The sequence below is a fragment of the Stegodyphus dumicola genome, chromosome 3 (genome assembly GCF_044657685.1).
Source record: "Stegodyphus dumicola isolate Sdum_Otavi_A_Nest chromosome 3, ASM4465768v1".
NCBI lineage: Eukaryota > Metazoa > Arthropoda > Arachnida > Araneae > Eresidae > Stegodyphus > Stegodyphus dumicola.
The window spans coordinates 148,961,476-148,986,726 of record NC_140770.1 but is presented as its reverse complement, the minus strand read 5'-3'; the positions used below and the strand labels follow the sequence as shown (position 1 = coordinate 148,986,726).

The 25,251-nt window shown below is 30.8% G+C and overlaps 1 protein-coding gene across 2 annotated transcripts in view; it reads left to right on the top strand.

Moving 5' to 3' along the window:
• The window catches only part of hob (bridge-like lipid transfer protein family member hobbit), a 155,046-nt gene that overhangs the window by 89,836 nt on the left and 39,959 nt on the right, over positions 1-25,251 (top strand). For both annotated transcript variants that reach the window (XM_085813453.1, XM_035368583.2), the window contains 12 exons: positions 976-1,119; positions 3,573-3,820; positions 7,170-7,263; positions 7,372-7,427; positions 9,409-9,457; positions 9,546-9,728; positions 11,719-11,862; positions 12,551-12,632; positions 17,737-17,903; positions 20,324-20,617; positions 20,824-21,074; positions 21,855-21,972. In XM_085813453.1, the coding sequence (XP_085669579.1) occupies positions 976-1,119; positions 3,573-3,820; positions 7,170-7,263; positions 7,372-7,427; positions 9,409-9,457; positions 9,546-9,728; positions 11,719-11,862; positions 12,551-12,632; positions 17,737-17,903; positions 20,324-20,617; positions 20,824-21,074; positions 21,855-21,972 (1,830 nt within the window). The remainder of the gene's footprint in view (positions 1-975; positions 1,120-3,572; positions 3,821-7,169; positions 7,264-7,371; positions 7,428-9,408; positions 9,458-9,545; positions 9,729-11,718; positions 11,863-12,550; positions 12,633-17,736; positions 17,904-20,323; positions 20,618-20,823; positions 21,075-21,854; positions 21,973-25,251) is intronic.

The window sequence follows — 25,251 nt, the reverse complement described above, 5'->3', positions numbered from 1 at the left end:
GGGCTTACATCGTAGATGATTATCTTCAACAGGAAACAGTTATGCGCATGGAGTGGCCAGCTCGATCCCCGGATTTGAATCCTATCGAGCACGTTTGGAGTGCTTTAGGGAGACGTCTAGCTGCTCTCAATCCACCCCCTCAGACCCTTGTCGCACTTGCAACTGCTTTGCAAGAGCAATGGCTCTCGCTTTCTATGGAACTGATGGAACGAATAATTGAAAGCACCACACATCACTGTATGTGCTGTGTTGCTTCTAGAGGCGATCATATTCCATATTGAAGGTACTTTTCGTGTAGCAAACTGACACCTTCAATTAGTTCATTTTATACATGTGCTAATTTCTATACTACCATATTTGTCTGGTAATTTCTCTTTATGTTATTTGATACCTTGCTATGTGTTGTATATTGTGGGTAAGTTTCATTAAATTCTTCATGTAACTTTTTAAGTAATCGTGATTTTTGTGATTTTTCCTTAATTTATGATAACCAGTGTATTTCAGAAGGCTTTAAATTGATAGAAGTTTATTATGGTTTATTATAATTACTACCTAATTTGGACTTTATGATAATCTTTAAATGAAGGAAATTGCTCAGTGGCGTTTGTACTTAACTCTATGCTTGTACAAATATGAGGGCCTACTGTGGCTGTGGGGCTAAGACCACTGAATATTGAGAGTTTGAGAAGTGTTTGATTCCAAGTGAATGGACTGACTGCTTGTTTTTTTTTTTTTTTTTTTTTTAATTTTTTGAGGTTTTCTCCATGTACAGCGAATGAATATGAGCCATTTCCCTTAGAAAGCCCTCTACAAAGGCATACTTCCCTTTAGGCAGGTAGCCCTTGTGTGCTTCGCCATATGCAGATAACCTAATCTATGTATATATGATAGTTTTAAACTTGTGCCTTTATATTTGACCATTTTCTTACTCATTTTTAATCACATTGTTCAAATATTTGTATTTTTCTCATTTAGGAACATGATTCTTATCGTGCATTTCGATCGCAAAATTTAAATATCTCATACTCATATGAAACAAAACATATGCATGCTGATCAAGAAGATATTCCAACCATGCTTTTGTATAGTAGCACCTTGAAATGGATTGAAAACTTGAAGGTAAGATATTCATTCAAGGTGCTGTATTTTTGTAAATAATAAAACATCTTAGATTTTAAAACTCTTGCATAGTATCCATGTTAGCATATATTTTAATATTACTATAAATCATAATTAATTCTCTTGACATAGAAATTTTAAATAAGTAAATAAAACAGAATTTTTTTATGCCAATTAAAGGTCAGATAAACTCATTATATGTAATGTAATAATGAAAGTTTGATTGTCTCATATTAATTTCTGCTGGATGTTCAATATTATTATTTTCTTAACAGACATCTGATATTTTCCAAATTATGAATTAGAAGTTCTTTCATTTTTTGTTTAAATTATGTGATATCACTTAGTTGGGATTGTACTAGTTTACATATAATGACATATTGGAAAAAATATTGTGCAGCTTAAAAAATCCTGGCAAACAGCAAAAAGAAAAGTTAGAAATTGGTTTAAGTGAAGTCGAATACCATCTATTATAGTTATACATTTTATTTACTGTTAGTGCTGTTGGTTTATAGTCAAATTTTGCCAAGAACTGGACATGGTGGATAAAACTATTTTAAATTAGTGTTGTAATAAAACTTTTGCTGCCCGTGGCCATCCTGAGTTTGTCGCCCAGGGCGGTTCCTGAATTTGCTGCCACTCGTGTTATATGAACAAATAACTGTGAAAAATCTCAAAACAAAATTCAGGGAAATGAATTAAAACCCTATGTGTATTTTTTGAAGAAAAAGTTTAATTTGAACTTTTTAAAATTATATTACTATTTTGCTTGCTTTTTTGCTTGCAAAACCGTCCATGACTTTGTAGAGGTCTATTTGATTGCTCTTATTCGTATGTAGAAAGTATAAAAAGATTTCTTAAATACAATATGTACATTTATAAGTCTGAAAGGGTTTTTATTTAGAAAATGTTTCTCATTACCAGGAAGACTTGCAGCACTGAGAAGAAAGTTTGCTTTAGAATTACAACATTCGGATCTTTATTCTAGAGATTGTATTTTAGAATAAACTGCACAAATTCAAAGGACTGCTCTTTCACATTCCTGTTTTGATTCCCTTAACATTAACAGAAATAAAACATGAAATAACTCTTTCATATCGAGGAATTCATCCTTATGAATGTCACTGTGATCATAATTTAATTGATAATTGGAATTTGCATTCAAGTTTCGAAGAAATAAAAAAAGATGTAGCGAAAGTATGTAGTAGTTGAAATTATGCAGTGATTTCTTTAAATACTTTATTTAGAATAATTTTTTTATTCTTAATTTATTTTCATATAATAATTTGGAATCTAATTATTCTTCACCTGCCTCGATGACCCATCGGACTCTTATAAAATGTAAAAAATTCTGCACCTAAAAACATGCCACATATAGCAGAAACCCCCTGCACCTCCACTCTAGCTACACTACTAAAATGCCACTACATGCTAGTTACATCACTGGCTAAGCCATGACTGAAGCGATTATCAGGAAGTTAGCAGTACCAAAATGAAATAACTAAAATCCCTATTATTCAGTTACCTTGGCACCAACCAAAGTTCCCAGTGCAGGTTAATAAGTAAATATTGAATATTTTTTATGGAATAAAGTATTGACATGGGAATTCAAAGTATCTGTTGTAAGATTTATTTTCAGAAAAATATTGCAGCAATTTTTACTCAAGTATAAGACCCTTGATACATTTGAAGAAAAGTTATCAGAAATGAAAATGTAGGTAAATTTTTATTTTGTTTTGCAGTAATTTTGAGAAAGAGAATCATAGTTTATTATCCTTCCTTCAGAATTTTCTTAAAATAACAGTATCATTAGCTGTGGCTCCACCTCAAAGGAAAAGTACAGAAAAATTAGTGATATCTTGTTACCTATTTGTTTTCAAGCATTATCAGTGTAGTGAAAACAGGCATGAATTGAAATTGCTCAGTTGGACATGGCTATAATAATTATCAGTAGTTATGAATTTATGTATACCTTTGCAATTTATCTAATATTTAAACAGTATAATTATTTTTTGTACCATGGTAATTAAACTCATTCTGCAATTTATCGTATGAAATACCCATTTTTAAGACTGTACCAAATTTTATAACAAAATATGTGTGTCTTATTTTTGAATAAGTAAAATAATTTAGTTTAATTTTGTAAAATTATCAGTTGTTCATGTGTATTTTATTGAACAATAATGTTTGTATGATTCTTAAAAATTCTTTCTTTGATATGGAAATTAAATATTGAATAATTTTGATGTAATGCATTTTGATGTAATGAACTATCAAAATGCTGTTATGTAACATTAATTTTAATTTTTTAATTGCGTACATCAAAGCACATAAATATATGTTACAGAATGAATTCAGGCATTTTCCTTTCTTTTTTATTAAAATAAAATAATTTTTATCAAAACCTACATACATATAGTATAAAGATGATATTAATAGACTATTGTTTTCAGATGATTCTTTCTGGAGTGACACGTTTAACAAGGAGAGGCGTATTATTTTCAAACACAAAACCTCGTAAGCCACAATTGAGTCGACATTATCACAGATTATGCGTTTCTTTGAACTTACATAAATTTAAAATAATTTATTGGATGTCTTTTGCCAAGCAACGAGGACTGGAACTTATTGGTGGGCATCTGTTTCTCAGCTCTGAGCATACTCAAACACTTGTACCTGTAGCTGATGGCCTTAAACATAGGTATAAATTAAAAATTTTATATTGTGGAAATGGGCTTATCTCAAAGTACTTTTCTTACAGGCTACTTATTTTTAGTTTTTGTTAAAAAATTTTTCACATTTATGTTTCATAAGTGTAGATGTATGTGAAAAAGTTTTATTATTATCATTAAAAGGAAATTAATTATATAGCCATATTTTAAAGTTGGAAGGCTTTTTTTTTTTGAAGTTATATCATATATAAAGAATATAAGATTTTCATGTGCTTCATATGCAATTGCTTATTTTAAATCACTCCTGTGTCATATTACTACAAGTATTTTTAACATGTTAAGTGCTGTGTGGTTTTTGCTGTTTTTCCATCTATTCTACATAATATATGCAACAGTGTTGCCAGACAGTACAATGTAAAATTTGTATTGCCAGATAACACTAAAAGGTTGTGACAATAGATTTAAAGATTTAGTAATCTTCATATAATGAATCATGTATTTAATCATTACGATGCCTCAAGAAGTATCAAGTATATAATGATGAAGATGTTATGAGTGTTAATGATGTTTTAGGATTTATAAATAAAAACACTTATGAAGAATGGCAGGATGTTGCAAAGATAATGCAGCAAAATTTGGAAAAAAATATTACCAAAAACCTGACTAAAGAGCCCACAAGTATAGTAATGCCTGCAGTGGAAAACTTGCAGTTTAAATTGATGTTTTATTAAGTGCAGTTAAAAATTAATGTTTTATTAAAATCCATTAAAAACTGTGCTGTTAATAAAATTAATTGGAAGATGCTTTTTTTATTGCATCAAAATTTTACACTGATGACCAATATGATTTGTAATGCAATCATATTGTTGTTAAGTTAATGACATAATGATGGTAATTTTTTTTTAAGTATCAAGTAATTACAAAATGGAATTCTTTGAAAACATTTACATAAAATTAAATCTAATTTATGATTGTAGTATTGTGCTTTTAATTAATTACTTTGAATGAATATTGTGGTAGATCAATCAAAATTTATACATCTCTCCTGCGATCACTTACGCAACTGAGGGAACTGTTATCCTCTAACTGAGAATCCCCCATATTAGACAGGGGGCAGGTTAACAGCAGGTGAGTCACAAATGAACTCTCTCATTGGGCTGGAGTCCTGGGCGACAAAACTCCAAAATTTAGCCATAGCCCATGCATCAAATTCAACTTAGGAGTTTAAAACTAATCACTTATGTCTGGAAAACTGGATCCCAAACCGGCTCTTAGCCACAGATGAGATAACTCCAGAAACCTTCCGCTTATTAGGCCGGGCCTGAGGGGTCACCACTCCCTGTTCTAGGCTTTTCGGTGGAGGCGTGACCTGAATACCTGATGGACTGACTGATCATTTAAATGTTCCTGCAAGTACTATGCGCGCATTGCATAACATCAGGACATTACCTAGCAAACTCAGTGCCATCCCACACCAAGCTACAGAACCATCTGTTCTACGACTTACACCAATCCCCGAGGTCAAGCCATATTAATGACCCAACCCCGTGATCTAAAACTGCCAGGTTTGTGATTTTATACTCCCGTGGACGAGACTGTGTAGGTACAGATCCTAGCCAGTAGCTTCACAGAGTTTTCTGCGTCGATACCCAGGGGGGGGGGTATTGTGGTAGATGAGAAAGGAGCACAAATAAAAAAGAATTTTATAGTTTAGCAAATTTCAAGTTTTAGTATTAATTAAAGAAATATGTGTCAATTCATTCCATTCTATTTTAGAGCATTAATATTTTCACAGTAACTTTTCATACTGGGCTTGAAATCATTTTCTTTGGTAAACTGTAAAAGTGGAAGCCAAGCAGAAAGTATTAATGTCTTTTAGTAGCAGAATTTAGTACTTGTTATCATATACTTAAATATCAATTTCGATGCTTATAAATAAATTTGGTGTCATCTTTTAAGGAAGCATTAAATCTCTAAAAATCTTTTTCACGGAGTGAGTTTTTTGTATACAAATTAGATTGCAAGTGTAGTAATTAAATTTTCCTTTGAGGTATTCTTAAATCTGTTAAATTAGTTTTCTTATTAGAAACATTGTTAAAGATCCGAAGTGCTCATTTCTGTTCATCTCAGATCAATTGTGTCTTTTCTGTTCTGTTTAAGATGACATTCTGTTTTGTCTTGGAACATTATAAAGGAAATGTTAGTCACAGTCCCTCTCAAATGAAGTTCAAATCTTTTTGTATGGGTTATAAATCACAGCTTGGAGGTTTACTCCAATTTTTTAATGTAGGTTAATCCATTATAAGCCAAATATATTGAGTGGCCATGTAAGCCAAATATATTTAGGATTGAATATCCATTTTTTATTAATTATTGATAAATAACACATGTTTTTATTATATTTTTAAAATTCTTTTATAAATACTCTAAAGAAAATAATTTTCTATATGAAAAGTAACAGTTTCTAGTCAGCGTTAACTATTTGTCAAATTATGAGAATCTTAATTAGGAGTAAAATTCTTCACACCTTATTTGAAATTAGAGAAATATCTTTAAAAAAGTTAGTATAAGCTAACTTAATTTTTCCTTATTCCAACTGCATACACATTTTGTGATAAAGATAGAACTGTGGATTATTAATATAATATTAGTACATATCCAAATTATTGTCTTCAAATGTTTATTATATGAGTGTTTATTAATTAAAGAAAGAAAATTGAATCTGGGATTCATTGTAAGTCTTTTTTTGACTGAATTATGTTTGAGCATGCTTATTAATCTTGCATGTGATTTCATAAATGGAACTGTTATTTAATATTTCTCCCTCCTTATTACATAATAACAGAAATAACCAGCATATTTTCTGAAAATATCTTTTTATAAAGAAACAATAATAATTTGCTAATAATATGAAAAATTTGAGCTGTAAAGTATCCAGAAGAGAAATATTAGCTTAAATTACAAAATTTGAGGAAAATTTTATTCCTTTGTTATGTAATTATTTCAAAACTTCTTTTCTATTTCTACAAATATTTAAGATTTTAATATGTTCATGTTTTACTTAAGCTTCTCCTCAGTGTAATTTTTGAGTTTTCTCCAAATGTGTATGCTGTTTGTTTATTGTTACAACAGAGTTATACCTCTCCTTATTTCCAAGAGATATACATAGTTAATTGTTAAAACATTGAATGTTTTACACTTTCTCAGAAATACACTCTTAAATTTGATGGTCTTTGAATAATGTAAATCACACATCAAATGTAATAATATTTTTAATAGGCATAACTTATTTATGCCTAATGAATAGTAGTTTTTCTTAATAAATGTTAGTATGCATATTATTATTTTATTGCATATAATTTAAATATATTCCAACAGGCCTCGTGCAAACTGGAATATTGGTTACTTGAATTCTGAATTAACTGACAGTGAAATTTGGCTGTATAATTGTATGGATGAAGAAAATGAAAATGTAAGTTTATTAAATGTTGCCATTTGACATTTCTATTTATTTTCAGACTTTAAGAGAATTTTCTGTAAATGTTTCAGTACAACTTTTTAAGTCTGAAATCTTCTTCAGGCTACAAAGTCATTCCATGCACCTGTGGAGCGAAGTTACTTTTTGAGTGTTAATAGGTGAGTTATAATATTATATCATTCAGGAAACATCAATGAAACAAATTATTTTTTCATATGGTGTTAATTCTATAAAATCCTGTTTATACCCAAATACTTAGATACTGAGTTTTAGAATTTTAGATTTAGTTCGTGCATAAATATATGAATTTGTCCCCCCAAAAAATTATAAGTAGAATTTTTATAACTTTCATTTCATTTTTGAAATTTATAATTTTAATGTTCAGTTAGAAAAATGGATGAAAGTATGAAGGAAGATATCTAAACTTTTTAAATGCAATTAAATCATCATATTTCTATTCTTCACTAGTTACTAAATGACTATTAGGCATATATGCTTATTTGTATTAATGATTGTGAAAAGATATATTTTAAGTGGATTTTTGTTTTACACCCAAGGACACAGAAAAATTAATTTGTAATCTTTGGAGTATGTGTCAAAATTGCTCATTTTCTTCACTTATATTAATCATGGTTGATTGATATTGGATATAACAACTCTCAGTTAAAAAGTAAAATTAAAACATTTAACAAAAACAAAATGTTGTATAAATTGTAATGCATATACTAATGAGCATGCACACACAAACTTTCATAACTAAATGATTATGATTTTTAGATGGGAACTCAACACCATTTGATTATAGAATTAATTCAGAGCAAAGAAAAAATTCTTTAATATACTTAAGTTCAGCAATTAAAATAGAAATAATAAAACTAAACAAATTTAAAATTATTCATCATTTGCCATCTCATCTAAGGGAAAGAGCAGTGTACAAACCATTGTCAACCAAACACATGTCATGTTTCTGAATATATAACTAAACCTTAGAAAAATTTGAAGGACTTAAATATTGGATTTAAATTGTAGAGTCATAAGGTTTTTTTTATGCTGGATATGTGAAAAATGAGCAGTGCTGTATCTTGTGCTTGAACCCAAACCTCTTGAATACATGTCGAGTGTTCTACCATTACTCTAGAAAGACGTGCAGAAAGGAAAGAGAAAAATAGGGTGACTGGGGATTATGGGATCCATTAAGCCAAATTCTGGTGGGGACAAATTATCATCCACTACCATTTAGTTCAGTTATCACTTGTAGAGTCATAAGTTTTTTTTTTTTTTTTTTTTTTTTAATGCTGGATATGTGAAAAATGAGCAGTGCCATATCTGGTGCTTGAATCCAAACCTCTTGAATATGTGTCGAGTGTGCTACCATTACTCTAGAAAGATATGCAGAAAGGAAAGAGAAAATGGGGTGACTGGAGATTATGGGACCCATTAGCCAAATTCTGATGGGGAAAAATTATCATTAGGTTTTTTTAAGCTGAAAATGGGGAAAATGAGCAATGCCTTCATCGGAACTTGAACCTGGACCTCTCAAATTTCTGCCTAGTGTGCATCTGTCACACCAAGATGGCATGAAGAAAGGAGAGAAAAAATACCTTATAAAATATTGATCAGTATGTAATAAGAAAAAAAAAAAAAAAAAAAAAAAAAAAAAAAATGTTTTCAAGTATCATACCCTGATGTGGTATAATCAAAATAGTAACCAATTTAAGTAGAAGATGCCATTAACTGTTCCTGATAACATATACTAATCATCCTCTTTCTTTTGCTTATTTAAGCATTGTTTTATAAATTTATATTTGTGTTTCTGGGTGTGAGAGAGAGCTATATGGTAGAGAGACAAAGAGGAAGTTGTTCTATAGAGAAATAATTAGTTTTAATATTTCTAATTTGTAAAAAAAAAAAAAAAAAAAAAAAAAAAAAAAAAAAAAAAAAAATTGTTGTAATAAATGCAATTTTAAATATACACATACAATAATATGTGACAGAACATTTCCCCCCCCTTACTTTGTTGCTGTTTCAGTTTGTTTTAGTATCAAATTATAGAGAAATGCATATCTTTCTTGTAATATTTATTATTAACTTTTATATAATTATTTGTAAGTTTATTATTTTATAAATCTCCATTGATAGAGTTTCATATGGAAGAGAAGAAATAGTAAAAGATGTTATATCTGAAGAGGTATTTAATTTTGATGATTCATAATTTTTTATTTTATATTTTACCTCTATGAATTATAATCTTCAAATTATATATCATTTGTTTATAGGATCAAGCTGACACTCCTACTCATCGATTAGTAGTTCATGGGCTAAAAGGTGCCTGGACTAGACACAATCGATTAGTTATCTTTAGTCTCTTTGATAGCTATCAAAAAACTGTTATTTTGAAAAAAAATCTGTCTACAGATGCCCTTCGTTGTTTCAAAGTTGAATCTCAAAATACGCCTCAGGTAGTATTATTAATTTACGTTACTGCAGTTGATAGTTAATTTGCAATTTGTTTCTTTTTGTTTTATTTATTTAGTTTGAAAAAAATATGAATATTGATTTATGTAAGTCTTTAAATATGCAATATGCGTGCAATATAAAATTATATGTTGATTAAAACCATATCAAAATTCTACAGGTAAGTTTCCAAGTTGAATCATAAGTAAAACTAAGTTTATTTAATTGTATTAAAAAATTAGGATATTTTCTGTCATAGGAAAATATGTGCCAAACAATTTTCTCTAGAAAGATATTAACCTGATACTTCCAGTGAGGAAATATACTTTCATTATTATTATATTTTGACTGTAATAAAATTTTTATGAGAAATGTCTCTTAGGTTAGTTATTTTGGTAAAAAATTAATAGAATAAATTATTTATCATTAAAATTTTTTTATATATATATATGATATGTGTGACATTAAAAAAAAATTATAATGTTTACTTTGAAAACAAGAACATTTATTTAACAGTAACCTTAGGCAACATTTGTATCTTTCTGTAGAAAATTGCTCAGTACATATTGTCTTGTAATGGAAAAGTTCAAAATGTTATAATTTATTGTGTATGTTATATTCATTAAGATTATATCATATATTGGTAAAAAAATGGCAAAATTTTTAAAGTAATTCTCATAGCTCATGTATAATGGCTTGATAGTAAAGCTTCTGATCAAAACTGCATTTAATATATTTAAAAACTGTGTAGTTGAAAATTTAAAATTAGCTATTTTAAAAAGCTCTTAAATTTGAAAGTTATGTTTTGTCATATATTATGATTAATTTAAACTCCCATTTTTTTAAATAACTTTAAAAGTAGGAATGTAATTTTTGATATTTTTTATTTATTTTTCCTATATTCTGTAGAGTACAGTGTAAACAAAATTTAAAGATTTTATTTTTGTTGAAAATTAAAATGAAATAAATTTAAAAAAGAGTTAAACAGTTTTATTATGTAAACATACATGCACAGAGTGGGAATTGTTGTAATCTTTGTGCATATTAAAGTATGATATTATTTTATTTTTTAAAGATTTTTTGTTGAGAGATAAAAATTATTATCATACCTTGGGTATACCTATGGTATACAGATGTACCACAAATATATTTTAGTAGTAGCTTTATCTTGTACTTATGAGAAAAAGAATACAAGTAATTGGAATAAAATATGGCAAAATTATGAAGCAAAATTCTGAGAGGAAAACTTTTACCAGCTTTTAAATCAAGAAACAGAATTTTGCATTTTAAAAGAAAATATGAGTTAACCATCTTTCAGATCATTTTGTAATTTTTTATCTAAAATTGGACAAAGTTATTTATATTTAAAAATGCTCATTTAATTCAGCAGAATTCATTGAATAAATTCTATCAAATTGTAGCATGTGAATGAATGGACATTATTAAATGTTTTATGAGCATTCTATGGACATTATTAAACATAATATGTTGTATATAAAATAGATGATTCATTTCTCTGCTTCAAACGTGCTATTTGATGAATAAAATTCAAAATTTAATAGTAAGAAATTTTTTGTTCCTTGGTTTTGAGTAACAGATGTAAGTTGAATGAATTCTTTCTTCCCAGAACTTATTGTCCAATCCTATATGTGTGACATTTAATACTGGAATATACTGCTGCTTGAGAATAAGCCTCATTTTTCAGTTCACAGATCTTTTTTTTAGGTGTAATGATATTATTTGCTTTTAATTAGCATATGCTAATTGAGACATAACAAGGCTGATGTATATGCCACAATTTCTTTTTAGGTATGCTGATGTTGTGTTTCATTACTAGGCTTTGCTAATTTAAATGTATTTTATTAGTCTATATTAACTGTGTTTTTAAATTGAGTTAATTTGTAATCTTTTCAGTTGATGATTTGCAAGCTCCAGTTATTTTTTAAATTGCGTTGTATAAGCATTGTATCTTGACTTACATATATTTTATTTTAGAGATCTAGAGCTCAAACAAGTATGTCACAAAACTCTTCAGTAGGTCCTAGTCCGATTAGTAGTCTTCAGTCAAGTCATGTAGCTTCTATGCTTCAAAAACTGGTAGCAGAATCAGAAGCTAACCCTACTGTTTTTATAGAAGAGGTAACATTTTTCTTTCTTTGAAATGCTCTATAAAATATTTATTAAGTTATTTTATGGTTTTTTAAAAGTACTAGCTATTAAAAAATAGCTAGGGAATAACAAAATAAAGAAAATATTTCAAAGAACAATAAAATAACATTTTCATTCATAAATATTAAGTACTAAGGATGTATATTTACATTACTAAGGAAGTGCATTATATGTAATATTTAGTGCCCTTTTATATGCTTATTTAAAAAAGTTATTAAATTTAGAAAATGTAAACCACAATACGGTTAAAACATATTAAATTTAGATGTATGTATCATTTTTTTTTTCTCGTCACTCTTGTGGTTACATCACAGTACCATGAGTAATTGTTTCAGTAATTTGTATAATGATTTCAAATTCAATAACCAGTGACTATATTTAAAATGGAGATATATGCCATTAGATAATGGTATAATTGCCTGAAAACGTTAGATGTATTTTACAATAATTATGACTAAAACTATCTCAGCAATTATATGTTATCATCTTTTCCTTTGAAACTATGATACATCTATAAATGGTATGGATGAAAATGTCTATGAAAAGAATGAACTTTGGTATTGCAGAGTCTGTAATGTATTTTAGATTCATACTGTTTATTATTTATATCAGTTTAAAAAAATTTTTTTGCACATAAAGTTGATTCTTTTTATTATAGATTGAAGGTACTACACGAGAACAGCAACTTCACGGTGTCGCTGCATGTCAGACTAATGATGTTCTACAGAAAAAATGGCTCAGTACTAAGATTTTTATTCTTTTACTTCTCTACAATTTCTGATTCTTGTACCACAGAATTAATGCATTGCAGATTTAGTATATCAGTGTTCGTTAAAAAAAAAAAAAAAAAAAAAAAAAAAAACTGTTGAAGACATTGTTTATTGATCATTTATCTATAAATTTATGATATGAAACTAGATACTGTTTAAAGTTTTTACAATGTACTATTATTAAGAATATGCAAAATAATACATAATTTTTTTCCTACCAATTTTGTGATCATATTTCACTGATACTCTTTTTTTTTTTTTATTGATTTGTATTATATTATTTGTATTTTGTGTGCTGAACTTTTGTACTAAATTGTTCTGCAATAACCTATTCCACTTATAAACCATATTTAATATTTTTATGAGTAACTTTTTGTGTATATAATTTTCAAAATGTCAATTAAAATTATAATTATTGTTAGGTAATTGTTAGCAATATTTTAAAGCAGATAAATAAATTAAAAAAAAAATTAACACTTTCGCTGCTGATCTCACACTAGCTTGGGATGTGGCGTCAATGTTAAAGAGCCAATCATGCGCCAGCGCGGGGTGTGGAGTGATGTCACATTAGCCAACTATGCGCTCAAGTGGGAAGAGCATCGCCTTAATATTTAGTCTCCACTTCAGTCAGCATTATATGTTAGATGTGTCTGCTGGTATTGGCGCGGAGTAAAGGGGTTAAAAACTAGTTGTGAAGGTATGTGGTTTTGAATTTATAGCTTTATTAGATATTAAAAAATCTTGCATTATGAGTTCTAGAGATGATATTTCTGCAGGGACTTCACGTACCCAAAAAAAAGAAAAATACAATGTAATAAGCCTCTAACAGATGAGGAAATAGCAAATTTGTTGGCTGAGCTTTTGGGCAAGTACCCAAGTGATGTTAGTTATGACAGCGATGAAGATTTCATTCCTTCCCAACATGTCCATAATACAAGGTAACCAAAAACGTTCTTGCCGTTTTGGACAGTCATAAAACAAATAATAATCACTGCTAGTAATCAAAGTAATCATCATCACCATCCAGTGCCTTTTGTCAACAAGTGGCTAACTATGCAACACCATTGTGGTAAAACTTAGGAGTCTTGGACACAAAGAAGTCCGTGAGGGCCTTTTTGAGGTCTGGTCAGTTGTTGAAGGATTTCCTGTGAAGATGGTTGTCCAGGGAATGGAAAAGGTGGTAGTCTGTTGGCGTGAGATCTGGGAAGTATAGTGGATGGGTTAGTGTCTCCCAGCCAAATTGCTGAATGGTGTCCTTGGCCTCCTGAGCCACATGTGACCTTGCATTGTCATGGAGGAGGAGTACACCCTTACAGTTGACCGTGCGCTAGAGACCGAACCTTCGACCTGGAATTTCCTTACAAAGTTTAGATGAAACGGGCTCTAGAAGGGACTCATCAGTGGCGATGCAGACCCCATAGTCCCTGCCCGGCTTTATACATAGCCTCGGCGAGGTAAAAAAGAAGCTTAATACAAAGAAATACACTAGGACACCTTTGCCTCGGGGCACCACTCCCTCAGCATCAGATACATTCGTGTGGGTGCCTCACCTTACTCTGTCAGTCCCCGTCACTGGGATTATGAGGGCTAAACCCCCATCGAAGAGACCCACATAAATCTACATATAGCTCCACCACAGCCAGAGGAACGGACACGACAGTACCAGTACAGTCCTTGCCAAGCCTGAACCAACCTAAGTACAATACTCGGGTTCTAGTCCTGTGAAGACTGTTTGTATGCCCCTGTGGTTGAGACTGCCTAGGTACAGACCCTACCCTTACAGTTGACCAGTGCTGGCTCCTTAGGCTGCTATCACACGTCGGTTTGTTTCAGAAGAACAACTGTTTGGAACAATTTTTCTGCTTTGTCACAACAGCCAATCACCACAGATGGCTTTGGGGTTAAGGCAGGGAAAACTGGTTCCCCATTACAAACATGCTGATAGCATTCGAAGCTGATAGCTGATTGGTTGATAAGGAACAACCTGCAATTTTTTTGAAAAGGAAGAAAAAAGTTGCACGTCTTTCTTTCAATAGTAGACCAGGCAGCAAAATTGTCCAAAACAGTTGTTGTGTGAAACAAACGCCGTGTGATATGGGCCTTATGCATCAGTGCCTGATGCACATGTCCCAGCTGCTGCGAGTACAGGCCTGCCGGGATGGTTTGACCCACTGGCAGAAGCTCATAGTGCATTATTTGGCGATTAGTCAGCCAGATACAGAACATAATCTTGCGTGGGTGGAGAGAAGGTTTTGTAGTGTGAGGCACAGGGTCCCGTGGTGACAACCAATGTCTGGAATGCATAGTAGGTCATACTGGATGCACTTTTCATTGCTGGTGATTTCTCGATCAAATATGGAAGCATTGAGGTACCGAGTAAGCAGTGATAAACAGGCAGCAACACACTGTTGCTTGTTTGCATCAGACAGCGAGTGGGGTACCTACTTGCTCAGCTTGTATGCCTTTCTTATGTGGTGCAAATAGCGTCTGATCATTTCTTCAGATAACTAGAAGTGTGCAGCAAGTTCACCACATGTTTGGTTACTGTCACTCTCTATGGCTGCTCTCAGGGCTTCATTGCCCAGCATGTGAAGCCAGCTGCTGCGTGTTGCATCTCTAAGAGACATATCCCCTGACCTGAACTTCTGGAAACATTGCATAGGGGTTCATTCATTAACGGCATCCCTAAAGGCCTTGGAATCAGGCTCACTTTAAAATCATACAGCAAACAACTCCGAATGAGTGCCTTTGACACAACCATTTCAATCAGTTGCTGTGGGAGTTATGTTTGAAATATCGATGCAACACGTTTTTATACGCTTGGTCAATGTCCGAACTCCCATCCTAACCACTCCATCTCCAGATTTGGTGACTATTTTTATGTTCGGGTTCACATTTCCAATGTCATATCAGAAATGCCATGAACGTTTTAGGTTACCTCGTATTTCATATTCTGAGAAGGAAGATGAAGAGTTGCAAGATATACAAGAGGTGACATATCATCAGCATGATTCCGCTATGGTAGGAAATAGAGCTCGGAAAAGTGACCCCACAGCAATGGGACAGTTTCCTATCACAAAATCAGAATGTTTGTTGCAACCTGTTTCAGGTCACAATCTGATTAATTACTTTCATCATTTATTTACCGATAATATTTTGGATGAAATAATTGCTCAAACCAATGATTATGCTTGTACTTTGCTGTGGTGAAAGAAAGAAAATTCTAGAATTAATGCTGGGAAGGAAACCACAAAAGATGAATGTTGGTATATGTAGGATTAATTTTACATATGGAAACTATAAGAATAAATTGCATTCAAGATTACTGAAAAACAGATACACTTTTGGCTTGAGTGTATTCTCATATAATATGAGCAGGAATCGTTTTCTTTTATTGCTGTGAGCATTGCAGTTCACAACAATTCCAGAGCAAAGTGCAGAATCCCCAAAAGATCGACTGTATAAAATTAGAAGTATGGTGAGTTTGTTCAACATGTGATTGGCTGGAGTATACTACCCAGGACGAGAGATTAGTTTAGATGAGTCGATGATATTATGGCATGGATGGCTCATTTTTAAATGGTTTATTCCAAACAAATGCCATAAATATAGTATCAAGTTATATATGATCACAACACCTAATGGTATGGTTTTCAAATTTTATGGTGTATACCAGTATTATGGTAGATTCTGGAGGAAAAGAACATGCACAAAATGTAGTGATTAATTTATTGGAAGGAATTGTAGATGTTGGGCATAGTGTATTTATAGACATCTATTATAATAGCTATGAACTGGCAAAATGCCTTGCCGATAGGTACACTCATTGTGCTGGGACAATTAGAAAGAACAAAAAGACATTTCTGAAAGAAGTTAGTGAGAAAAAGCTGAAGAAAGGGAAAACTATAGCGAAGTATGCTAATGGTGTTATGATTGGCAAATGGAAGGATAAGAGACAAATTATATTTTTAATGAATACAAGTATGATATTGTAGAAACGACAAACAAAAGAGGCGAAATGAAATCAAAACCACTTCCTGTCATTCAATATAATAAATTTATGGCAAGTATTGCACAGGCACCCCTCGAATTTGATACATTTCCTTGTTCCATCCATTGTTGCCACAGCTGGTGCACTGTGGATGCATCCAGATGTGTGTCAGCTGAGATTTGCCATATGGACCAAACTGCTGTTCTCGTTCTGATCCCCACATCCTTCATAAAATCATCTGTCTGCTGGAACTGTCTCCTTTGACAGTGACCTGGCATTCCCTGCTATTATACTTGTCCTCTGAGACAAGGCAACAAATTTTCTACAATGATTTCCTAGCAGAAATAACAGCACGAAAACTGAATATTCTGCAGGTTCCTTCTCTTATATTTTCTTCAACACATGCTGGAGAGCTGCACATTTCACATCATTCTGATAACTCAGTGATATGTGTCGACCCTAAAATTTGCATGATTTTCAGGCCATTTTTTCTTGTTGCATTTTCAATGTTGAGTAGTGTAAAATTTGCATGATTTTCAGGCCATTTCTTCTTCTTGTTGCATTTTCAATGTTGAGTAGTGTGTTTAAAAAATGGAAAATTACTTTAGTTCTACAATGAACTACAATGAAGTAATTTTCCATTTCTATAATGAAATGGAAAATTATCATTTCATGTTCTAATTATTATTTCATGTTCTATAATGAAAGTGAATTTCCATTTTCAAGATTTTATTTTATTATCGCTTGAAAAGATGTTAAATATAACACTGTTTTGACTTCCTGATGAATAAAAAGCTTTCATTTCTGTTAAAATTTAATTGTAACTGTAAAATTTAAATAAATGAAGGAAAAATAATTTTAAAACAAATGGTATAAAGATAATTCAGAACAGAGAAAGTTCTGATTTAGAACAGAGATAAAGCTAGATTTAGAACAGAGAAAGTTCTGAATTATCTTTTTTGGTATGTTATGAATGCATGGCAAAGCATTTTTTTTGTTTACGCTAATTCATTGCTTTATCAATGGTAAGGAAAATCAATGCAGTTTTTAAAATATGTTATAATATCATTTTTCTTCTTCTAGTTGAACTAGTTAATAGTCAAGTAATGTTGAAAGGTTGTGAAACATCTGGTTATGTCATTGTGAGTGCTGCTAAGGCTAGAATATTACAGAAGTTGCACATTCCTGTTTGGAAAGATAGATCACTTGTCTCAAAAACTACATGGGTCGGATCATTTGAATGTATGCAGGTAAAAACTGTTATTTGATTATGCAGTATCATTTTCCTTTACTTGTGTAGCATACATTACAATAATTTTCATTGTACAGAGACATTTAACATTTTTTATTAAATTTTTAGGTATATTTGAATTAATGGCTTTAGAGAATTTTACAACACATATGATGTTCAGAGCTTTTTGTCTATTACACATACATTTGCTTACATACAAATTGGCTTTGGTACAATTCTATTATCAGGACCATACGAAACTGTAGCAAATATATATGCGCAAATGAGTTCTAAATCTAGCAAACATGCCTTTTAGTCACCAACTTCAGATAAATTAAGATTTCTCTAAATATGCAGGAATTGAGACTGCATATAAATTTAGATAGTTCTAGAGTTTTAAATCACCGTTGAGAACTGGTTTAATTTTTGAATTCTTTGATAATGCTATGGATTTTAAAAAATTGGGAATTCCCCAATTACTAAAAATGCAATAGAATTTTTTCAAAAAAAAAAAAAGACTTTATTCTTGATAAAAAAATTTTCCCCAAAAGTACCATGAGAGAAAATTGTGTTTTATTGATAACTGTTATAGGAAGAAAAGGTCCCCTTCCAATGGCCCTCAGCTGACTTCAGTTTAGCCACTATTAAGGCCATAAGTTGTGGTCCCTTTAGTATGGAGGCAGCTAATAGGTGGGCTATCTAGGCCTTATATGAAGGGACAGACATTTACAACTATGCCTTCTCCAGGATTTGAACCCAGGCCTTTTGGTATTGCAGTTAGCTTCCCTAACCACTGTACTATCTGGTGGTGGAAGAAAAGGTTAAGCCCACAAAATTGGCTTGAAGGATCAGAAAATCACCTTAGAGCCATAAGGTTCATCCATTTTTGGAGTCAGAAGATTACATCTATTGAATTTTGTGTATTCCAACTAAATAAATGTACCCACTATTTTGATTTAGTACATTATACAATTGTGTACTGGAACAGTTACATGCATGAGGTGTGTACCATAGCTTTAATAGCTGAGCTCAAGTTGAAAATCAATGGATGTGACAAAATTTAAGTAGATGAAAGCCTTTTCATTCAAAGAAAAAGCACACAGATTGTGCAGAGAATCAAAAGAATGTTTTTAATCACCATTCCAAGTTGATCAGCAAAAACTTTATTAAATGCCATAAAGGAAAATTTCATGGAAGGAATTACTGTTAGTACCTATTGTGGGAAGCATATAAGTCGGATGAATTGTGAAATGATGATTTTGAGCATTTTACTGTCAACAAGTATGGTTTCATGGACCCCCAAAGTGGGTGTCATACACAAACAGTAGAGGGGTTGTCAGCTAGTCTATGCAAGCAGGTTATCAATATTCCTTCTTGAAAATATGATTCTAAAAAATGAATAAAATATATCTATTTATTGTATGATTTTTTTTTGAAAAAAAGAAAAGAAAAAAGTGCTAATAAGTGACGTAAAATATGCTGTTTTTTATATGTAGAATTTTTATTACATCACTATTTCAATTATTGTAATTATTTGGCTAAAATCATTGGCAATCTGGTTGGTACTTAACAAATGAATGTTATATGTAGTATTCCCATTATTCAAAAAATATTTCTTATTAACCACTCTTTGAAAACTGTGATTATATTGTTGAAGTTCATGTATTTTATCTAAGCATCTATACAAATATTAATTTGCTGTATGTAGAATAAAATTATATTCATTTTCAATATCATGTGCCTTTTTCAAATGAATTGCTTTTAAACTAAAAAAATAATAAGTTGAAATATTACATGCAAATGGTCAATAAGTTCTGGAAGATTCAGTAAATGTAGACACAAATCTTGATTTTGCTGTTTTCTGTAGATTACAGATCTAAATAATTAATTCTTATTTTTTTTAAATTTTATTTATTTATTTATCTATTTTATTTTATTTATTTATTTTGCATGTGTGCATAGTGATTGAGCCATAAATTAGCTATTTAACAGATATTGGTGCGTGCTGTTCACTTTTCTGTTAGATTCATTTTGCCTTCAGTAAAATGCTATCTAATGTGAAGTGATATTGTATTATTATTTTGTACCGAATAGTACTCTTTTGCCATAAATCTATTATGGTAACAACTATGATGTATTGCAGTATGTTTATATACATATATATATTAGTCAAAATTCATTTGGTTATTCTATTGATTATATTTAGCTTATATATATTGATTTGCCAAGCAGAGAATAAGCTTGTCATATCTGAAGTATATTATTCTGCGTGTATCAAAAATTCATGGGGGATGAGGAAGATACTTTTCTTGCCAAATTTAAATTGAACTTTTATTTTCAACAAGAAAGTTATGATAGAAAAATGTTTGCAGAACTGAATATATTGAATATAATATGAGTTCATGTGAAAGATTCTGATTGCTAATTATTGCTTTTCAGTATTATGCAACTGTTGACGCAGGCAGCCCGAGTCCATCTGTGGATGATGTGATGTGGCTTTCTGTTGATAATATAGAAGAAAAAGAATCTATGGTGATTAGTGATCTTCCTGATTTAGTTGGAAGTGGCCATAGTGCTGGTGGCGTAGTTAGTAGTACTGTAGGTGCTACTTCTGATCCACAATCAGCTCCTACTCAACTACAGAGAATTGTGTCTCGATGTGGTTGTCAGTTTTTTTATGCCGGCTATGGAGAAAATATCAATCCTAGTGGTTTAGAAGAGGTGCCACCTCTGGTAAATGTTTTTCAAAAGTGTATAGTTAGTTGTAAAATAATATTCCACTACCTGTTGTTTTAATATTCATTATATATCTTTTTTTTTTTTTTTTTTTTTTTTTAAATTTAAGGTAAACTAATAAATTTTAGTATTTAACTGTCTTACTTTTTTTGTTATTATAGTATCTGTTTACATATTATATAGTTTTAAATTATTTTATTCAGCCAGAAGATAATGATTTATGGGAGAAAGAAGTAGCTGTAGATTCTTTTACACTCACCCATCATGATTTAGATATTTGTACAAATTCTCTTCAATATGCCATGATTCTTGATGTAGTAAACAATCTGCTACTTTACGTTGAACCAAGGAAAAAAGAAGCCACAGATAAATTACAGTATATGAGATTTCAGCTTCAGCTGTTGAAAATTGAAGATCAGAGAGGCCCAATCTTGCAATTACAAGAAAACATAAGGTTTGAAACATTTTTCTCTGGATTTGTACTCATTATTTTAAATGTTATTCATGCTTCTTAAATTTTATTTTTATTATTTCTGCTTTCTGTTTACCTTTGTGCCTCTTTTAATCGTACACTTTATTTCTTTGATCAACAAATAAGTTAATATGGTATAAAATACTTCTTCAGCTTATTTAAGCAGAATATAAATTCTAATAAAAATAATTAAGGGTTAAATTAGCTATGAAATTGTAGTACTAGCATATTAATGCAACCACTTTGGCTGTTTTTTTATAGAAGAAAAAGAATGGTGATTTATGACTGCAAAACATTTGTTACAGACATAAATGCTTTATATTTTTATAAGGTATTTATTCCAAAAATCAATCAGTAAGCCAATTTACAAGTCAGTTTTGGTTTCTTACATTAAAAGTTCTGGAGGAAATGTTTTAGTGATCAGTATAAGAATAGCGATTTTGCGACAAATTACTGCACTGCTGTGGAAATTTTACATCAGTTTATTCCACTACAGGTGAATTCTACAAACAAATATTTTAAAACTAACAAAAAAAAAAAAAAAAAAAAAAAAAAAAAACACGTTTTTTCTACACAAACAGCAGGATTCAAAATTCAACCAAAACAATCATACATAAAATTGCTGGTGTTACTTTTTAGAACTGAAGGATTGCTATGTGTTGCTAGAATTGAGCAGTTTCTACTAAGGTGATTTCACTAATATGTAAGTACCCAAATTCCATTACATAAAATGTCAAATTACCCTTTAATTTGTATTTTTAGATCTCTGGTATCAAACTTGCGAAGATTAGAGAAAGAGGCATATGCCATTCACAAGTTACTTTTAGAAAGTTCGGATAGGGAAGATCTCCTGGAAGAGCTCCATGTGCTTGATCATAAGGTTTTTATTTTTCGTTTTATGTATTTCAATAATCCTATTTTTCTTAAGAATTTTAATCTTTTAAAGGCTGAATTTATGTACAAGTACATTTTTAGTTGCATTTTTGTTCATCTTCTAATCTTTAGTTTAAAAGTATCAGTCATTAAAGTGGGAAAAAAATTTTTAAATTCTTTTTCTTTTCTTTTTTTTCTTCTTTTTTTTTCTTTCTTTCTTTTTTTTTCTTTCTTTCTTTTTTTTTTTTTTCAAGCTGGGAACATTGAGTACTTTTCACTATGTTGGTCTTAAAAATGGAATATAATAATAAACAGCCAAAATAATAAGCAAAATAGTAAGAAATTATTAATTTTTAAATTTAAGTACATATGAAGTTCAACTTAAAATTTATAAATGTAAATGAAAAAATTCCCCCCAACCCCCTTTTTTGGACGAAAACTGTATAATATTTGATTTTATATCTGCATCCCATGGTATTTTGGAAAGCAGTACAAATGTAATCTTATTTTTTTGTATTCATTACATTCTTATCTTGCATTTACTCCACACTGTGCACATTTATCTTTAGATTTTGCCATGAGGTATTGGCCATCCCTTTCCACTGTGACATAAATACTATATATGTGATATAAAATGAATGTTTGGTCATTGTTGACATCCTTCCTTTCTTGAAGTAATTCATAACTGAGCAGTTGTAACTTCTGAACAGAACTCTTAGTGAGGGAGAAAGGCTACTTTTTCTGTGATTTGCTGCATGTAAAAGCCATTCAGCTATGGCAGTCATATTGAATGCATTTGCAAATAAATTTTGCCATCATTTCTTATTGCATCGCTGGAGGATAGTAGCTGCTCAACATTCTGTCTAATAGATCGACTCAATGCATTTCAAAATTATATTTGTGAATCAAATTTGGTTGTTGTATACTCACTTTTTTCTTTTTTGCATGTAAGTATCTTCTGGTTAACTGGATTGAAAGATGAGAATACCAATTTGAAGAAGCAGTCTCTATAGAATCATCATTCTAATGGCATACAAATACATGGGTTATGTATTGGTATGTTCCATATTTATGGAACCACTAATTCGTTATTTCTAAGCTCATTGTGAAATAATCCGAACAAAATGAATGTTTCAGTTTATCATAAATTTGTTAAATTTTGCCAGATTGCGATGAAAAATTTTCCATTAAATGAACATTTCCTTGAAATGACTATAGGAGAAATGATGGTGTTTGTGTCTTCAGAAGAACTCCAGTAATAATTTTCAGAGGGATTTAAAAAAAAAAAAAATTTTTTTAATGACATCCGCTCAATAAAAGTAACCTGAAAACTGTATAATGTCTAAATAATTAAATGTAAATAAAACTAAATAATAAATTAAGTGCAACTAAATAATGTCCAATAACTCAAAAATTTCGTCTTGAATCGTCTTGAATTTGCAATTACATACTATTCATGTATGACTACTCTTATGAGTATATGTAGTATAAGTATTTTGTATGTTACTAAATACTGTACAAAGTCTGAGATCTGGATGTCCAATATCTGAAATGATCTAAAATCCGGACTTAAAAGCCACCACCAGCCATTTTTGTTTTAAGTTTTTTTTTTTTTTTGTATGTTTTACGCATGCGCATTTGGTTTTCCCCTCTCATAATAAAACATGCGGAGAATCCTGATTCTTAATCTCACTTCAGCACTGAATAAAATACCTCATTATTAAAGAAATAATCATTTTAGCATAAATTTGTGTGTGGCATACATCTCAAACCAAAACAATCTACATAGAAACATTGTTGATTTTACACTAAGTAATATTTTATATCCCTGAGGCCAACCTGGCGAATCATTATTTATTATATTTAGCTTTCATCACCTTATGTTTATCAACACATGACAACTTGAGTAATGACTCATGCAGCGATGCCTAATTTTTTTTTTTTATATTAGTAAATGAATAACAAAGAGTATGGTAACCTTTTCTGTTGACATTATAAGTTTGGTGCCGATTACAGATTTAAGTTAAATGCGCTAAGAAACGCTGACGAGGAAAGATTTAACAAAAATTAATTTTCATATTATCAGGTTCAATGTTCCGTGTTACTTTCTTTGGGAACATGCAAGGACCTGACTCGGAACAGGGAGCTTACTAAAGCTATGTTCAATAACTGTGGGAAGTAGACAGGATACACAAGAAGGGTATACAAAACCCTATATTTTTCTCTCTTTACAATATTTTCCGTACTTTGGAATACAAAGACCCACTACTTGTGGTCTAAACGTAAGAATATAAAAATATAACTAAACTCTAACTTAACTTTGAAATAATAAACATGGAAGATTGGCCTTATATTAACAGGAAGCCATATGTAGTACAGAGAACTGTTAACACTACAATATGTTTAAAATTATCAAGAGGATTAAACCTCTGGCCTGGAAGACAACCAGCAACTGAGTAAAACTTCTAAGGTAAGCGGTCTGCTTCGATTAACTCCTTCCTCTCTCTCGCTTGGCAAAAAGCCACAACTTAAATACTTGGCGTTCGCCAGACAAATTTTGCATAAATAAGTTAACGCTTTTAATTCTGGCCGGAAGTAGAAAATAAGAAGTGGTAGTAAAGATTTAAAATAAAATAAACGTTAGTAAAACTTAAGATCCTTACATACTTCCCGCCAGAGTTAATTAGTTTGAAACTGAGGTCTAAAACGACCTTGTTGAAAACTTTTAGCTCTAGAATCTAACGCGAGGCCAATCTTTTACAAACATTTCTGGCTAGAAACTAGAAATTTTTTAAAAAAGAAATTTGTTTTTACAATAGCAGCTCCAAGGACACGCAATTTTTCATCTGTACTGCATCTAAACAGGAGCTTTTATTCAAATCTGGTTCCTTCCAGAGATCTGGAAGGAAAACTAGTTTAATGAAATGTTACACAATGAAATGGCAAGTAACATGCATATTTATATTTCTCTTAACATTCTTATTTCATTCATGACTATTTTAATTATCTCTCCCCGTGCTCTCTGACATGTGTTGTAAAAGAACACCAAACACGAATGTGTTTATGTATACGTGTTCAACACTGCCTCCTACAATCAAAACACTAACGTGTTAAAATTCAACATACCAAGACCTCGTAACACACCCTAACTTCAACTCTAAACCCTGAGGTACTATTCTGAAAGTGGCTAACTCTGAAGTGTAGCGTTAGAGAGCCTAACTACATTCATTCAACCTTTAACACATATTCACCATGATTTAGTCTTTTTACAGTCACACGAATAAAA